The sequence below is a fragment of the Theropithecus gelada genome, chromosome 3 (genome assembly GCF_003255815.1).
Source record: "Theropithecus gelada isolate Dixy chromosome 3, Tgel_1.0, whole genome shotgun sequence".
Classification (NCBI taxonomy): domain Eukaryota; kingdom Metazoa; phylum Chordata; class Mammalia; order Primates; family Cercopithecidae; genus Theropithecus; species Theropithecus gelada.
Window position 1 is genome coordinate 15,425,853 of NC_037670.1, and position 18,107 is coordinate 15,443,959.

An 18,107-nucleotide genomic window follows, 5' to 3' on the forward strand; every position below is an offset into this window, starting at 1 on the left:
CCGACTAAAGCACATTTCGGTTGTTTCCAATTTCAATCGTGCACTCAAAGCTGCAACAAAGACTTCTGTGCATAAACCTGCTCATCTGTGGGTGCATTTCCGGGAGACAGACGCTAGAGGGAGAATCACATATGTACTTTTTGATGGGAAATCTGAGAAAATGCACATTGCCGCCAGTGGTGTCTAAGAGTATCTATTGGCCAATACTGGATATCAACCCTTCTAATCTCTGCCAGGCCGACCCCTGGGCCCTTTGCTGGGTGGCTTCAACATCTAATGTCATTAGATACTATCTTAGTCAATCCGGACAAAAGACAGACAACACCCCTAACCTTCACACGAGAAACTGACACTGTCACTCTCAGTCCCACATAAGTAAACCCGGTGAAAACGGATTTTCCGCAGTATCAGTGCTGTAACTGTAAGAAATGACTCTGTTAAAGCAGACGTTTTAAAGTAGACTCTGTTAAACCATGGACGTTTTCTGGTTCTCACCTGGTGGCCTGAGCTGAGGATGAAAGCAGTTGAGATTAGGCTGGGCACGGGGGCTCATGCCTGGAATCCCAGCACTTTGGGAGGCCAAGGTGGGCAGATCATTTGAGGTTGGGAGTTCAAGACCAGCCTGGCCAACATGGTGAAACCCCATCTCTACTAAAAATACAAAAAATTAGCCAGGCGTGGTGGTGGGCACCTGTACTCCCAGCTACTTGGGAAACTAAGGCAGAAGAATCGCTTGAACCCAGGAGGCAGAGGTTGCAGTGAGCTGAGATCATGCCAGTGCACTCCAACCTGGGTGAAAGAGCGAGACTCTGTCTCAAAAAAAAATAAAGGGCTGGGCGCGGTGGCTCAAGCCTATAATCCCAGCACTTTGGGAGGCCAAGGCAGGCGGATCACGAGGTCATAAGATCGAGACCATCCTGGCTAACACAGTGAAACCCCGTCTCTACTAAAAATACAAAAAATTAGCCGGGCGAGGTGGCGGGCGCCTGTAGTCCCAGCTACTCCGGAGGCTGAGGCAGGAGAATGGCGGGAACCCGGGAGGCGGAGCTTGCAGTGAGCCGAGATCGCGCCACTGCACTCCAGCCTGGGTGACAGAGCAACACTCTGTCTCAAAAAAAATAAATAAATAAAGGAGCTGATATTGTTGTTTCTTTCTATAAGTGCTCCAGGAAGACCCAGTCCCATGCCACCATGCTCATCACCATCACAATCAACCACAGGGGAGAGTCTGGTGAACTGTGAGACCTCCACATGGCATGGATTACTGAGCCCACATTTCCTATTGTGAGGGGCTCCACACAGAGCTCAAATCCAAGTCATAACCAAACCAATCCCCAAATCTTATCTTCGAGGGTCTGTCTCCTGGTATACCATATCAGTCAGAGTACAATCAAGAGACAAAAACCACACCAGTGATTTTAACAGGGATTCTGTTTTTTTTTTTTTTTTTAAAGACAGGGTCTTGCTCTGTCGCCCAGGCTGCAGCACAATGGAATGATCATAGCTCACTGCAACCTCAAACTCCTGAGCTCAAGTGAGCCTCCCGCCTCAGCCTCCTGAGTACCTGGGACTACAGGCATGCAGCAGTGTACTTGGCTAATTTTTTTTTTTCTTCAGAGATGGGGTCTCATTATATTGCCCAGGCTGTTCTCAAACTCCCTGCCTCAGCCTCCCAAAGTGCTGGAATTACATGGCACCACCATGCCAGGCCTGAGGAGGAAAAATTTATAATAAAGCATTACACAAACTAGTAAAAAGTGATTAACTACTATGTTAATAAATACAGGAATGGAAAATGCTACTACCTCTAGGGAAGAGGGAGAGTCCTCAGAAAAGGAACTCTTTTTTTTTTTCTTTTCTTTTTTTTTTTTTTTTTTTTTGAGATGGAGTTCGCTCTTGTTGCCCAGGCTGGAGTGCAGTGGTGCAATCTCGACTCACCACAACCTTCGCCTCCCAGGTTCAAGTGATTCTCCTGCCTCAGCCTCCCGAGTAGCTGAGATTACAGGCGTGCACCACCACATCCCAGTAACTTTGCATTTTTAGTAGAGACAAGGTTTCTCCATGTTGGTCAGGCTGGTCTCGAACTCCCGACCTCAGGTGATCCGCCTGCCTCCGCCTCCCAAAGTGCTGGGATTACAGGCATGAGCCACCGTGCCCGTCAGAAAAGGAACTCTTGTAAGAGGCCCCTCCCCACTCAGGCTGAGTTTCAGATCTCCTCGGAGCAGGAGTGGCTGCAGCCTGCTGGATGAAGAGAAGCTGCCAGAGTGAGTGATGACACAGGAACTCCTGCACCGCAGGAGGGAAGGGAAAGGACGTCCCAGAAGCATCCCAGATACCAGCACAAATACCACCTCCCCTGGTGCCGATCCCAGGCTCTCCCGGGAATTGTCTGAATGTGCCCTGGTTCCCAGTACACAGATAATCTGCTCAAAAGCTGGTGCTGGCCTAAAAGACCCAAATCTTCCATGTCTTTGGAGTCTATGTCCTGCCACAGAGAACAGTATATGGCCAGGTGCAGATGCTGGAATTACAACTGTGCACTACCGTGCCCGGCCAATTTTATTGCAGAGACAGGGTCTCCCTATGTTGCCCAGGCTGGTCTTGAACTCTGGGGCTCAAGTGATCCTCCCTCCTCGGCTTGGCTTCCCAAAGTGCAGGGATTACAGGCGTGAGCCACCGCACCCAGCTTCAAAATACTCAAGAAAAAAACTTTACCTGGCCAGGTGCGGTGGCTCACACCTGTAATTCTAGAACTTTCAGAGGCCGAAGTGGGTGGATCACCTGAAGTCAGGAGTTCGAGACCAGCCTGGCCAACATGGTGAAACCCTGTTTTCACCAAAAATACAAAAATTAGCCAGGCATGGTGGTGCGCACTTGTAATCCCAGCTACTCAGGAGGCTGAGGCAGGAGAATCACTTGAACCCGGGAGGTGGAGGCTGCATTGAGCCAAGATCGCACCACTGCACTCCAGCCTGGGCGACAGAGCGAGACTCTGTCTCAAAAAAAAAAAAATAAACAAAAATTTAAATAAAAGTAAAAAAGTAAAAAATTAAAACGTTACCTTATCTCTTTTCTTAGTTCATCTTCAGCTGCTTGATTTTCTCCAGGGCAAATCTTTGCCCTAAACTTCCTATAATTCTGTTCACCTTCACTTTGATGTGTTTCACGATGTAACTGCTTTATTCGTTTAGCTAAAGAACTCATAGAAAAGTCCAGGGCTACAACCTTCTTATTAATTTTAACAGCTACATCAACCTGAGAGGCTGACACGTTCTGAGTATTTACTAACTTTTGACGAATGTCAGAATTGGAAAGAATTTCTTCTTTTTTAAAACGCTTTGTGTTTGGGGATGCGAGATTAGTTGGCTGAGGCGAAACTCGAAATTTACACGCTGTGTCTTCCTGGTTTGGATGGCAGTCCACATCTGAAAAGGAGTCGTCAGTTTCACGCGCTTTCTCTTGAGAGTCCGCATGTTCCTGTGAGCCCCTGTCCTCTGGGGAGCTGGCCGCACACTCGCTGCTGCAGTGACTGCCCGTGTCTGGGATGCTGAACCCCTCAGAATCCACGGAAGTGCTGCCGTGCCCCGAGTCCTTCTCCACCTCCGCTCCATCCGTAGGGTCCCTGGGTCCCTGAATGGAACTCGTTGCCTCTTTCTGAGGTCTCAGGAAGCCTCTGTCAGAGATGGCATCTGAAGTGCTAGAAGATGGCATACCCCTTTTCTGTCCTGGAGGGCTCCTTCTTGCTTCTGGAGTCTTTGGGCTGTGAGGCTTGTTCTCCGTTGTGTGACGAAGAGAAAAGGCCTCTCGCAGTCTGGAAATGGACACGTCCCTTTTTTCTTCTCGAGTCCTTAATGAAGGGGAATGATCCTGCTTTTCTACCAGGGGCTTCTCCAAATCCGCTGCATGCATTTTTACTAAGTTACCTAAGCAAACGTGAACGGAGAAGAGGGTCAGGGACTATCCCGAAATGGTGAGAGGACGTGCTTATGTGAACAGATACTTCACAAAAGAGAAGATCCACATGCTAATTACACAGATGAACACGGTTCAATGTTCAAAATAAAACTAATATGGGCCAGGTGTGGTGGCTTACGCCTGTTATCCCAGCACTTTGGGAGGCCAAGGCAGGCGGATCACATGAGGCTAGGAGTTCGAGACCAGTCTGGACAACATGGCGAAACCCTGTTTCTACTAAAAATACAAAAATTAGCCGGGTGAGGTGGGGCACATCTGTAATCCCAGCTACCTGGGAAGCTGAAGCACAAGAATCCCTTTAGCCCGGGAGGCAGAGGTTGCAATGAGCAAGATGTCGCCACTGCTCTCTAGCCTGGGTGACAGAGCGAGACTCTGTCTCAAAAAAAACCAACACAATACGATGTGGCCATATACTCACCAGAATGGGCAAAATTTAAAAACAACAAATTCTCACACAGATCAGGATCGAGGGGAATGACTGAATACCTCTGGTAGGAATGAACCTGGTACAGCTGCTTTGAAAAGCTCTCTGGGAATACCTCCTAAATCTGAATGGATGCACACCTGCAACCCAGCATAGTACTCCTATCAGAAGTGCCTATTGGCTGGGCACAGTGGCTCACGCCTGTAATCCTCGCCCTTTGAGGTCAGGAGTTCAAGACCAACCTGACCAACATGGTGAAACCTCGTCTCTACTAAAAATACAAAAAAAAATTAGCAGGGCACAGTGGAACAAACTTATAATCCCAGCTACTACGGAGGATGAGAATGAGGCAGGAGAATCACTTGAACCTGGAAGGCGGGGGTTGCAGTGAGCCAAGATCACTCCACCGCACTCCAGCCTGGGCGACAGAGTGAGACTCCCTCGCAAAAAAAAAAAAAAAAAAGAAGAACTACCTATGCATGCTCGTCAAAAGACATGGATAAGGATGTTCATGACAGCATTCTTCATTATAGCCCCAAACTGGAAACAATTCCAATATTCACAAATTACGGTATCTGACTATAATGGAACACTGTACAGCAAATGAATAAATGAATTTTGCCACATGACTTGGGTGAATCTCACAAACGAAATAATGAGAGAAAGCAACAAATCACAGAGAAGGACAGACTGAATAACCTCAAATTAAAAACAGATTAAACTATACTGTTACAGTTTTTTTGTTAGTTTGTTTGTTTTGAGACAGAGTCTCGCTCTATCGCCCAGGCTGGAGTGCGCTGGCAGGATCTCAGCTCACTGCAAGCTCTGCCTCCCGAGTTCACGCCATTCTCCTGCCTCAGCCTCCCAAATAGCTGGGACTGCAGGCGCCCGCCACCACGCCGGGCTAATTTTTTGTATTTTTAGTAGAGACAGGGTTTCATCATGTTAGCCAGGATGGTCTCGATCTCCTGACCTCGTGATCTGCGCGCCTCGGCTTCCCAAAGTACTGGGATTACAGGCGTGAGCCACCACGCCCGGCCTAAATTCTGTTAGAAGTCAGGAAATCCCAGCATTTTCAGAGGCCAAGGCTAGAGGATCGCTTGAGCTCAAGAGCTCGAGACCAGCCTGGGCAACATGGAGAAACCCCATCTCTAATGAAAATACAAACATTAGCCAGGTGTGGTGGCAGGCGCCTGTAATCACAGCTACTCGGGAGGCTGAGGTAGGAGAATCTCTTGAACCCAGGAGGCTTCAAGGTTGCAGTGAGCTGAGATCACGTCATTGCACTCCAGCCTGAGCAACAAGAGCGAAACTCCATCTCAAAAAAAGGCATGACAAGGGAGTTAAAAATGCAGTCACTGTAGACTTCTTCCAATCATATATCTTATATTACATCACCCATTTACAATTTACAAAAAACTAGAGGTACTTGGAGGCAGCTACTTGGGAGGCTGAGGCAGGAAGATGGCTTCAGCCCAGGAGTTTGAAGCTGCAGTGAGCTACGATGGCGCCACTGCAGTCCAGCCTGGGTGACACAGCAAGTCCCTGTCTCAAAAAAAAATTAAAAATGATAGTATAAGAGACTTTGTTTCATGTCAAAAAAAAAAGCTTACCTTGGAAAAAATAAGGAAACACATTAGCTGAAAGCTTTAGAAGCTGTTTGTACACAGTATTTTTCTTACCTTCAATATCCAGCAGTGGCTGCTGACTGACACTCAGCTTGTTGACATCACTATCAAACATTCCTATCAAAGAGGTCTTTAAAACTGCCAACAAAAGCTTTTCCTCTTGTAGCAAAATTTGCCTTTTATCTGGAGTAACATTGATATCAACACATTCTAAGGAAAAAAAGAAAACACACTTATTATGTTTAAATTCACTTTTATTTATTAATTATTATTTTCAGACAGGATCTCACTCTGTCGCCTAGGCTGGAGTGCAGTGGCGCGATCTCAGCTCACTGCAACCTCTGCCTCCTGGGTTCAAGTGATTCTACCGGCCTCAGCCTCTGAAGTAGCTGGGATTACAGGCGAGTGCCACCACACTGGTTAATTTTTGTATTTTCAGTAGAGACGGGGTTTCACCATTTTGGCCAGGCTGGTCTCGAACTCCTGACCTCAAGTGATCCACCCACTTTGGCCTCCCAAGGTTCTGGGATTACAGGCATCAGCCACTGTGCCCAGCCAAATTCACTTTTAACGATAGAAATTTCCCCATCTATTATTTCATTCACTTGTATTTATCACAAGTACTATGAAAAAAATACAGTGTCCAGGTTAATATTCGTAAATTATGAAATCATTTCTCATGCTGGCCACGGTGGCTCATGCCTGCAATCCCAGAACTTTGGGAGGCCGAGGCGGGTGGATCACGAGGTCAGGAGTTTGAGACCATCCTGGTCAAGATGGTGAAATCCCATCTCTACTAAAAATACAAAAATTAGCTGGGCGTTGTGGCGCATGCCTGTAGTCCCAGCTACTTGGGAAGCTGAAGCAGGAGAATCGCTTGAACCCGGGAGGCAGAGGTTGCAGTGGGCCGACATCGTGCCATTGCACCCCAGACTTGGCGACAAGAGCAAAACTCCATCTCTCAAATAAATGAGCAAAAGACAATTTTTGAATAGACACAATATAGAAGGGCTTGAAAAGCTGAATTGTTAAAGGAAAAGCAAATAAACACATAAAAATAATTTTAAATATGCAAACTAAAATAAGGTATTTTAATCCCCTACTGAATTTAGCTTAACCATTATAATACCTAATACATTATAGCTAGATGTGTAAATTGGTACATCTAGAATGCAATATAGAAAAAGCCTTAAAATGATCATATTCACGGACCCAGTAATTCTACTCCTAGCAACTTATCTTAAGAATAATTAAAGGTGTAGGCTGAGCGCAATGGCTCATGCCCTGTAATCCCAGTACTTTGGGAGGCTGAGGCGAATGGATAAGTCAAGGTGAGGAGTTCAAGATCAGCCCGGCCAACATGGCAAAACCCCGTCTCTACTAAAAATACAAAAAAATGAGTCAGGCGTGGTGGCAGGCGCCTGTAATCCCTGCTACTCAGGAGGCGCAGGTGGGAGAATCACTTGAACTCAGGAAGTGGAGGTTGCAGTGAGCTGAGATTATACCGCTGCACTCCAGCCTGGGAGACACAGCAAGACTCTGTCTCAAAAAAAATACAATAATAAAGATGCAGATAATGATTTAATTATAAGGAAAGTATTTGTAATTTCCAAAAACTAAAAATAACTTAAATTTTGAAAAATTTAAAAATTAAAATACCAAACTATAATCATGCATTGGAATATAATTCACTTATTCAAATCACATTTCTGATTAAGTTTTAATAACATGGAAGAGAAAACATTCACATCTAAGGATAAAGCACAGTATACAAAGTTATTTTCTCATTCCAAAGAATATGGGAGTAGGGGAGAGAGAAAGAAAGAGAAAGAGGAGAGAAAATATTTTTTAAGGTATGTACATATGTATTTCTAAGTATCTAAAAAAAATACTCAATGACAATAAACCAAAATTTTAACAATCAGAAAAAAAACTATATGAAATGAATTATTTGTGAAATTAGGAAGACCATTTAGTCTACTTTCTCCCTTGGTTGGCATTAAAAAAAATTACATCTTTCTAATAATACAATTAACATAGTCTCAAGTAGAAAGCGGGAACTCTGTTTAAGAAAAACAAAATTACAGGGTCAGGAATGGTGGCTCATGCCTATAATCCCAGCACTTTGGGAAGCCAAGACAGGCAGATCACGAGGTCAGGAGATCGAGACCATCCTGGCTAACACGATGAAACCCCATCTCTACTAAAAATACAAAAAATTAACCAGGTGTGGTGGCACACACCTGTAGTCCCAGCTACTTGGGGGGCTGATGCAGGAGAATCGCTTGAACCCGGGAGGCAGAGCTTGCAGTGAGCCGAGACTGTGCCACTGCACTCCAGCCTGGGCGACAGATCAAGACCCCGTCTCAAAAAAGAAAAAAAAAGAAAACCAAAAACTTACATGACTATAAATTGTTATCTCATTCCGGTCAGAACAGAGCTATATAATTTCATTGTATTCTTTGAGGCATTAGTCACTAGTTCTACTGAAATGCCAATGGAACTTACCTGAATCAACAGAAATGTTAAGAACAACAAATGGATACTGATGTCGATTATACATGTGGTAGACCTCGTTCACAAGTCTGGAGACCTGTACAGAATACAAGGAGGAGAAAAGAATATATGACAAATGTTCCCGGCCCCCCCACATTCTAACAACACACTATTCTAACCAACCAGCATGTTCTTAGAAGGGAATTTTTTTTGTTTTAATGAGACAAGGTCTCGCCTTGTCACAGGCTGGAGTGCAGTGGCGCAATCATGGCTCACTGCAGCCTCAACCTCCCAGGCTCAAGTCGTCTTCCTGCCTCAGCCTGCCATGTAGCTTGGACTACAGGCAGGATTTCTTTTTTCTTTTTTTTTTTTTTTTGAGATGGGGTCTCACTCTTGTTACCCAGACTGGAGTGTAATGGCGCGATCTTGGCTCACTGCAACCTTCACCTCCAGGGCTCAAGTGATTATCCTGCCTCAGCCTCCAGAGTAGCTGGGATTACAGGCACACGCCACCACAACCAGATATTTTTGTGTTTTTAGTAGAGACGGGGTTTCACCACGTTGGCCAGGCTGGTCTCGAACTCCTGACCTCAGTTGATCTGCCTGCCTCGGCCTCCCAAAGTGCTAGAATTATAGGCGTGAGCCACTACACCTGGCCTAAGAATACATTTTTTAATAGCTTTACTGAGATATGACTAACATGGAATAAACTATACATATTTAAAGTGTGCAATTTCACAAATTTTGACATATACACAAACACCTGTGAAACTATCCCCACAATCAAGATAATGAATATATCCATCACCAAAAATTTCCTCACAACTCATGAAGTGATATTTCACTAATCATAGATCCCTAAAACTGAATTTTTCCAACCTAAAGTTGCTCTACGAGAAATTCTAGTGAAATGCGGGCACAGCTGAAATATTCATAAAACACATTCAACGTACATAGAAACGTATTTATGGCATTAAAATGTCATTAGAAATAAACCAAAATATCACATTAATTATTAATAGTTACAATTACACTATAGGTTACACTATAGGTTAAAAAATTTAGAAGATCAACCACATCTGGCAGATTACAAGCGAACTCTAAAGCATCACTGAAATACAGGGACCGGGAGTGGTGGCTCACGCCTGTAATCCCAGCACTTTGGGAGGCCAAGGCAGGTGGACTGCCTGAGCTCAGGAGTTCTCGACCAGCCCAGGCAACACAGTGAAACCCCGTCTTTACTCAAATACAAAAAATTAGCCAGGCATGGCAGCATGCGCCTGTAATCCCAGCTACTCGGGAGGCTGAGGCAGGAGAATTGCTTGAACCTGGGAGGTGGAGGGTGCAGTGAGCCGAGATCACGTCACTGCACTCCGGCCTGGGCAACAGAGCGAGACTCCATCTCAAAAAAAATAAAAAGAGAAAAAGAGAAACAAAAAATATTACTGAGGTACAATGTTGTGCTGTAATCATATCAAGATGATCTGTTTAAATTTGAGGCAGAAGCAATCTGAACCCTTATTTTCCTAGGAAAATAGAAAGAAGGAAGAGAAAATATAGAAATCTGTAGAAAATATAGAAACCATGTAATCAGTTTATACTGAAAGGTGACACAGAATGTTATAAAATGTTTAGTTTCTTCAAATAGTTTTAGTTTTTACAATAATAAATATACTGGTAATTAATATGTGTTTATATATTTATGTATATGTACACACAACATATATAATGTATATATACACATACAAACACACTCACGTATATGCAATTTAAACAACTATACACAGAGGCCAGGCGTGGTGGCTCATGCCTGTAATCCCAGCACTTTGGGGGACCAAGGCGGGTGGATCACGAGGTCAGGAGTTCAAGACCATCTCGGCCACATGGTGAAATTCTGTCTCTACTAAAGATACAAAAAATTAGCCAGGCGTGGTGGCGCAGGCCTGTAATCCCAGCTACTTGGGAGTCTGAGGCAGCAGAATCGCTTGAACCCAGGAGGTGGAGGTTGCAATGAGCCAAGATTGCGCCACTGCACTCCAGCCTGGGCGACAGGGCAAGACTCTGCCTCAAAAAAAACCCAAAAAACAACAACAAAAAAACTGTACACAGATAGATACGCTCCTTGACTTATGATAGGGTTATGTCCTGATAAACCCATAAGTTGAAAATATTGTATGTCAAAAATGCCTTTGTGATAACCTAACCTACTGAATGTCCTATCTCAGCCTTGCCTCAGAATACTTACATTAGTCTATAGGCAAAATAACACAATATCTATTTTATAATAAAATGTTGAGTATCTTCTGTAATTTATTGAATACTATACTGAAAAACAATGGTTCCATAGGTACTTGAAAGATGGTATCTACTGCAAAAATAACTTCTGCAACAAGGCAAAGTAGTAGAAAAATATTTTTTTTTTTGGCTAGGCGCGGCGGCTCATGCCTGTAATCCCAGCACTTTTGGAGGCCGAGGCGGGCGGATCACAAGGTCAGGAAATCGAGACCTTCTTGGCTAACATGGTGAAACCCCGTCTCTACTAAAAATACGAAAAATTAGCCAGGCGAGGTGGTGGGCGCCTGTGGTCCCAGCTACTCAGGAGACTGAGGCAGGAGAATGGCGTGAACCCGGGAGGCGGAGCTTGCAGTGAGCCAAGATCGCACCAGAGTGACAGAGTGAGACTCCACCTCAAAAAGAAAAGAAAAAGAATTTTTTTTTGAGACACAGTCTCACTCTGTCACCCAGGCTGCAGTGCAGTGGCACAATCTCAGCTCACTGCAACCTCCATCTCCCATGTTCAAGCGATCCTCCTGCCTCAGCCTCCCATGTAGCTAAGATTACAGGCATGCGGCACCAGGCCTGGCTATCTTTTGTATTTTAGTAGAGACGGGGTTTTGTCATGTTGGCCAGGCTGGTCTCGAACTCCTGGCCTCAAGCAATCCACCCGCCTTGGCCTTCCAAAGTGCTGGGATTACAGGCATGAGCCACTGTTCCCGGCCAGAAAAATCTTCAGTTGAAACATCTTTTTTTTTTTTTTTTAGTTGAAACATCTTAAGTTGGGAGCCATCTGCAGTAGAATTCTGTAAATGCCCAAAATTAGTTAATGTTAAAGCCATGTTTCTCAAAGTCCCGAGTTCCATGTAAACTGCCTATTATCAGAAAAAAAGTTATCCATTAAAAGTCAAAGGCATAAAGAATAAACTAATACAAAAAAATTGTAAATACCTTTGCTGGGTCACAAGGCCGCCGGTTGATAAAGAAAAACTGTCTGTCTGTTGAACTCCTTCCAACTCCATGCGCGCATTGTGAAATGAAACCTGAGATGCTATTCAACATTAATATGGTGAGGACAGGATTCCAGAGTGAAAAGGATTAGAAATATGATCACATGGCAAATTCTTTTTTTTTTTTTTTTTTTTTGAGATGGAGTTTCACTCTTATTGCCCAGGCTGGAGTGCAATGGCACGATCTCGGCTCACTGCAACCTTCATCTCCCAGGTTCAAGCGATTCTCCTGCCTCAGCCTCCCCAGTAGCTGCGATTACAGGCATGCACCACCACGCCTGGCTGACTTTTTTTGTATTTTTAGTAGAGATGGTGTTTCACCATGTTGGTCAGGCTGGTTTTGAACTTGTGACCTTGTGATCCGCCCACCTCGGCCTCCCAAAGTGCTGGGATTACAGGCATGAGCCACCACGCCCGGCCAACATGGCACATTCTTAAAGTGAAATGAAAACAAAACCCCAGGTGACGTGCTGATAAGTATCACTATTGCAGTGCATGGGTATCTGTGCTCCAAATCTTGATGAGTCATCAAAGAACCAGACCTTCTGGAATGCTCTGAAGCTCCTACAGTCAAGCAATGCACCACAGGCGATGCAGTGGGTCCAACACTGATGTGTTGCAGCTCTCCTTATCCTTCCTGATAAATCCTCCGTAAGAGGAGTGGGTCTCGCTTCAAATGCATTCTCAGAACCTCCGTACTGCCGCCCCTGGTTTGTCAATGAAGTCTAACCACTTGTGCTCAGGATTCTGCCCACATTTCCTCCCCTTTCACAATCTCCCGGTTAGGAAGCTTGTATCTCACGTCTTAGTAAAGCGCTTGCTTCACATGAGACCCACCCCGGGGACACCGGCGTTTCCGGAAGAACACCACCTTCACACGAAGACACGAAGCTCCGTGTTTACAATCTCAGGCACAGGCCAAAAGCAAGTGGAGGAAGAATAAGAAATATAGATCTAAACGCAAAAAAACAAACAAAAAGAAATACAGATCTTAGGCTCGGTGCGGTGGCTCATGCCTGAAATCCCAGAGCCTTGAGAGGCCACGGGGGGCGGATAACCTGAGGTCAGGAGTTCAAGACCAGCCTGCGCAACAAGGTAAAACCCCGTCTCCACTAAAAATACAAAAAATCAGCCAGGCCTGGTAGCCCCAGCTTCTCAGGAGGCTGAGGCAGGAGTATCGCTTGAACCCGGCAGGCAGAGGTTGCAGTGAGCCAAGATCACGGCACTGACCTCCAGCCTAGGCAACAGAGCGAGACTCCATCTCAAAAAAAAAAAAAAACCCAACATATATATATATAATATACAATATACAATATATAATATGTATTATATACAATATATAGTATGTTGTATACTATATATTATACACAATATATTATATATAACATATAGTATATATTATATATATTTTATAAATATATATTTTATATACATTATATATATTTTATAAATATATATTTTATATATATTATATATATATAGAGAGAGAGATAGAGGGAGAGAGACAGAGAGATCTTTACAGGACCAATCCCATTTATGGAAGTGTCTATTTTCTTCTTTTTTTTTTTTTTTGAGACTGAGTCTCCCTCTGTCGCTCAGGCTGGAGTGCAGTGGCAAGATCTTGGCTCACAGCAAGCTCTGCCTCCCGGGTTCATGCCATTCTCCTGCCTCAGCCTCCCGAGTAGCTGGGACTACAGGCGCCCGCCACGACACTCAGCTAATTTTTTGTATTTTTAGTAGAGACGGGGTTTCACCGTGTTAGCCAGGAAGGTCTCGATCTCCTGACCTTATGATCCGCCCACTTCAGCCTCCCAAAGTGCTGCGATTACAGGCGTGAGCCACCGCGCCTGGCCAGGAAGTGTCTATTTTCTTACACTAAAACTAATGACACTGAACTGCCTTCATCAGATGCCAAAAAAGTTAAAATCATTTAAAATGATACAATAATTTAAAAGTTAGTCTAACTAACCAGAGCCTTAAAGAAGACTAACTCAACAGAAAACCACCTGAAATGTACCAGTTACTGGGAACATGGTTTGAATTAAGTAACTGAGTCCCTTGTATAAATCATCCTTCTTAGCAATAGCACTGCTCACAGTTTTATAAAGGACATAAAAGACTATTATCCCTAGCCAGGCGTGGTGGCTCATGCCTGTAATTCCAGCACTTTGGGATGCCAAGGTGGGCGGATCATCTGAGGTCAGGAGTTTGAGACCAGCCTGGTCAACATGGTGAAACCTCGTCTCTACTGAAAATACAAAATTAGCCAGGCGTGGTGGTGCACGCTGTAGTCCCAGCTACTCAGGAGGCTGAGGCGGGAGAATTGCTTGAACTCAGGAGGCAGAGGTTGCAGTGAGCCGAGACAGCGCCATCGCACTCCAGCCTCGGCAACAGAGTGAGACTCCGTCTCTAAAAAAAAGAAAAAAAAATCCATGAAACTATTAGCCCTAAAATCACTATCTTAAAAAAAAACAAAAACAAAAACAAAAAAAACCTTTCAGGATAAAATGTTCACTTGTAGTTCTCTTGCTAGCAATACTTACTAAAAAAGATTATGCAGAGCATCCGAACAGCTCAGACCATACTCTTCACACACGGAGTCACTAGGGGGCAGCTGAACAAAAGGAATGAGGCTTTGCAACTAAAAAAAAAAAAAAAAAAAATTCACAGTTACTACAGTTACTTCCTAATAAAGACAGAGTGGACTTATCTGTTTTCTTTCTTAGTTAAGCTATCCGCACTACAAGCACAAAAAAATTAAAAGAATCTTTTTTTTTGTTTTGGTTTTTGAGACAGGGTCTCTCCCTCTACTGCTCAGGCTGGAGTGCAATGGTTCAGTCCTACCTCACTGCAGCGTCAAACTCGTGGGTTCAAGCCATTCTCCTGTCTAGCCTCCTGAGTGAGCAGCTGGGACTACATGTGCACATCACCACACCTGGCTAATTTTTTAATTTTTTTGTAGAGATGGGATCTTGCCGTGTTATCCAGGCTGGTCTTAAATTCCTGGGCTCAAGCGATTCTCCCACCTCAGAATTGTTGGCCGGGCGGTTCAAACACATAATCCCAACCACTTCTTCTCCTGAAGTGCTGGGATTACATGTGTGAGCCATCGGGACAACACTTTTGATTTTATGATACAAGAAAGACGAAACAAGTGGCTACTTATTCATAACCCACACACTGCCCACAATAACTTACATTTTTTTCAGAGAGACAGTGAAAGGATGCAGTATATGAGTGTCTCTGGAAGAATAAAATGGAACACATTCAGCTCTCGAACATTAATTTTGTGATAGGTACTTTTTTTTTTTTTAAGACGGTGTCTTGCTTTGTGGCTCAGGCTGCAGTGCAGTGGTGCAATCTCAGCTCACTGCAACCTCCATCTCCTGGGTTCCAGCAATTCTCCTGCCTCAGCCTCCCGAGTAGCTGGGACTACAGGCGCCCGCCACCAGGCCCAGATAATTTTTGTATTTTTAGTAGAGACAAGGTTTCACCATATTGGCCAGGCTGGTCTCAAACTCCTGACCTCATCATCTGCCCACCCTGGCCTCCCAAAGTGCTGGGATTACAGACGTGAGCCACTGCGCTGGTAGGCGCTTTAAAGATCGATTCTTAGTATGGGCGCAGTGGCTCACGTCTGTAATCCTAGCACTTTGGGAGGCTGAGGCAAGCTGATCACTGGAGGTCAGGAGTTCGAGACCAGTCTGGCCAACAAGATGAAACCACGTCTCTACTAAAAATACAAAAAATTAGCTGGGCCTGATGGCACGTGCCTGTACTCCCAGCTACTCAGGAGGCTGAGGCAGGAGAATTGCTTGAACCCAGGAGGCAGAGGTTGCAGTGAGCCGAGATCACGCCACTGCATTCCAACCTGGGTGATAGAGCAAGACTCCGTCTCAAAAAAAAATAAAATAAAATAAAATTGACGGGCGCAATGGCTCACACCTGTAATCCAATACTTTGAGAGGCCGAGGCGGGTGGATCACGAGGTCAGGAGTTCAAGACCAGCCTGGCCAACATGGTGAAACCCCGTCTCTACTAAAGATACAAAAAATTAGCTGGGCATGGTGTCACGTGCCTGTAATCCCAGCTACTCAGGAGGCTGAGGCAGGAGAATTGCTTGACCCTGGGAGGCGGAGGTTGCAGTGAGCCCAGAGAGCACCACTGCACTCCAGCCTGGGTGACAGGGCGAGACTCTGTCTCAAAAAAAAAAATAAATAAATTCTTAGATTTTATTCTCCATTCTACTGGAAGAGACAATGGAAACCTGCCACAATATCTAGAGCAATAAGAGGCGTTGAAGTAACCAGCCAACACTACCTGCTTCTGTCCAAACACAGAGCCGATATTTTCCTTTATGCTGGGGCTTCCACCTGTGCACACCACAGGCTGTCGTTTTCCTTGTCCAAGCTGATTGGTGCAACTTACACGGATGCCTGCTGAAATGATACAGTAGGCCTGTAAGACCTGGACCATTTTGGCATATTCCTGTTTAAAAAACACAAACACAATATTCTAGGTTACTTTAATATTATAGGAATTACACAGCTCAAGTTATAACATCCAATGCAAGGTTCTCACATCATCGCACAAATCAAGGGAAGCACTGTTGACAGAATGAGCTGTAAAGAGGTATCTTCCTATATTCTACAGAAGGAACGCAGAGCTTTTGGCTCCTGGTCACAGTCCTCTCACTTCCCAATGTGCCATGTGTCCTGGTAAAAGTACAGCCTGCAATCCCGGGTGCTCAGGAGGCTGAGGGCAGGAGGATCACTTGAGACCAGGAGTTCAGGACCAGCCTGGGCAACACAGCAAGACCCTGTCTCTACAAAAAATTTAAAAAAAAAATTAGCCGGGCGTCGTGGCATGCACCTGTAGTCACAGTTACTCAGGAGGCTGAGGTGGGAGGATCACTTGAGCCCAGGAGTTCGAGGCTGCCGTGAGCCATGATTGCACCACTGCACTCCAGCCTGGCTGACAGAGAGAGGTCCTATCTCTAAAAATGAAAATTTAAAAACTGAAACGTACATTGTGTTTGATTTTATAATCTCTCCTTTTAAAATGTATCTTTGTATAATAGAAAGACTGGCACAAGCATTTTGATATGCAAAGAGATACACAAAAATGTTCACTGAAACAATCTCTATGAAAAAACAGAAATGACCTAAGCAAGCATCATCAAGGAGTTAGTTAATTAATTATGGTATAGCCATACTGCAGCAGAATGACAAAGCATAAGGCAGTGCACACCGACTAAAGAAGACAATCACAATATGCTAAGTAAAGAGTCAGTTATATGGCCAGGCATGATGGTTCACAGCTGTAATCCCAGCACTTTGGGAGGCTGAGGCGGGAGGATCGCTTCAGCCCATGAGTTTGAGACCTGCCTGGGCAACACAGATGGACCCATCTCTACAAAAAATACAAAAATTAGCTGGGCATGGTAGCACGGGCCTGGAGTCCCAGCTACTTGGGAGGCTAAAGTGGGAGGATCCATTAAGCCTGGGAGATCAAGGCTGCAGTAAGCTGAGATTGTGCCACTACATTCTAGCCAGGGTGAGAGAGCAAGACCCTGTCTCAATTTAAAAAAAAAAAAAAGCAAAAAAACCTTTCAACCACGTACAATTCTGTATTACTTGCATGCTGTACATTCTGTATTACTTGCTTTCACTATATTAACTTATGAATGTATCTTGAAAATTATTCCAACAGTTACAAACACATGAAATTAAAAGGAGTCTGAAAAGATATACAAACTGTAAGTAATGGTTATCTTTAACAAACGTAAGTTCTACATTCCTGTGTTTTGCTAAGGCACTAACTTTTTTACCATAAAATACAAAAAAAGAGTAAGTTTTCTCTATTTTAAAAAATTTCAATTTTGAAAAAATGTAATAAAGTTAAAATTAGCAGCCGAGTGCAGTGGCCTATAATCCCAACATTTTGGGAGGCTGAGGCAGGCAGATCACTTGAGGTCAGGGGTGCAAGACCAGCCTGGCCAACATGGTGAAACCCCATCTCTGCTAAAAACACAAAAATTAGCTGGGCGTGGTGGCACACACCTATAATCCCAGCTACTCGGGAGGCTGAGGCAGGAGAATCACTTGAACCCAGGAGGCGGAGGTTGCAGTGAGCCGAGATCACACCACTGCAATCCAGCCTGGGTGACAGAGTGAGAAGACTCCATCTAAAAAAAAAAAAAAAAAGTTAAAATTAGCACCAAATGCTTTACAGGTAAAAAAAAGTTTTTAGCTGCATATGTTTAAATAACTTTTTAGATTATAAAAAATACACATACAA

The 18,107-nt window shown here is 44.4% G+C and overlaps 1 protein-coding gene across 13 annotated transcripts in view; it reads right to left on the reverse strand.

The window, feature by feature from the left end:
• The window catches only part of PMS2 (PMS1 homolog 2, mismatch repair system component), a 36,985-nt gene that overhangs the window by 10,706 nt on the left and 8,172 nt on the right, over nt 1-18,107 (reverse strand). For 9 of the 13 annotated variants that reach the window (XR_003118767.1, XM_025381163.1, XM_025381168.1 and 6 more), the window contains 6 exons: nt 16,128-16,295; nt 14,351-14,448; nt 11,749-11,848; nt 8,536-8,620; nt 6,082-6,237; nt 3,062-3,923 (listed from right to left, as the gene is read on the reverse strand). Coding sequence is in view for 12 of the 13 variants with exons in the window: in XM_025381163.1 (XP_025236948.1) it covers nt 3,062-3,923; nt 6,082-6,237; nt 8,536-8,620; nt 11,749-11,848; nt 14,351-14,448; nt 16,128-16,295 (1,469 nt within the window). In the remaining variant the exon portion in view is untranslated. The remainder of the gene's footprint in view (nt 1-3,061; nt 3,924-6,081; nt 6,238-8,535; nt 8,621-11,748; nt 11,849-14,350; nt 14,449-16,127; nt 16,296-18,107) is intronic. The other 4 variants (XM_025381174.1, XM_025381173.1, XM_025381164.1 and 1 more) reach the window with 2 other exon arrangements.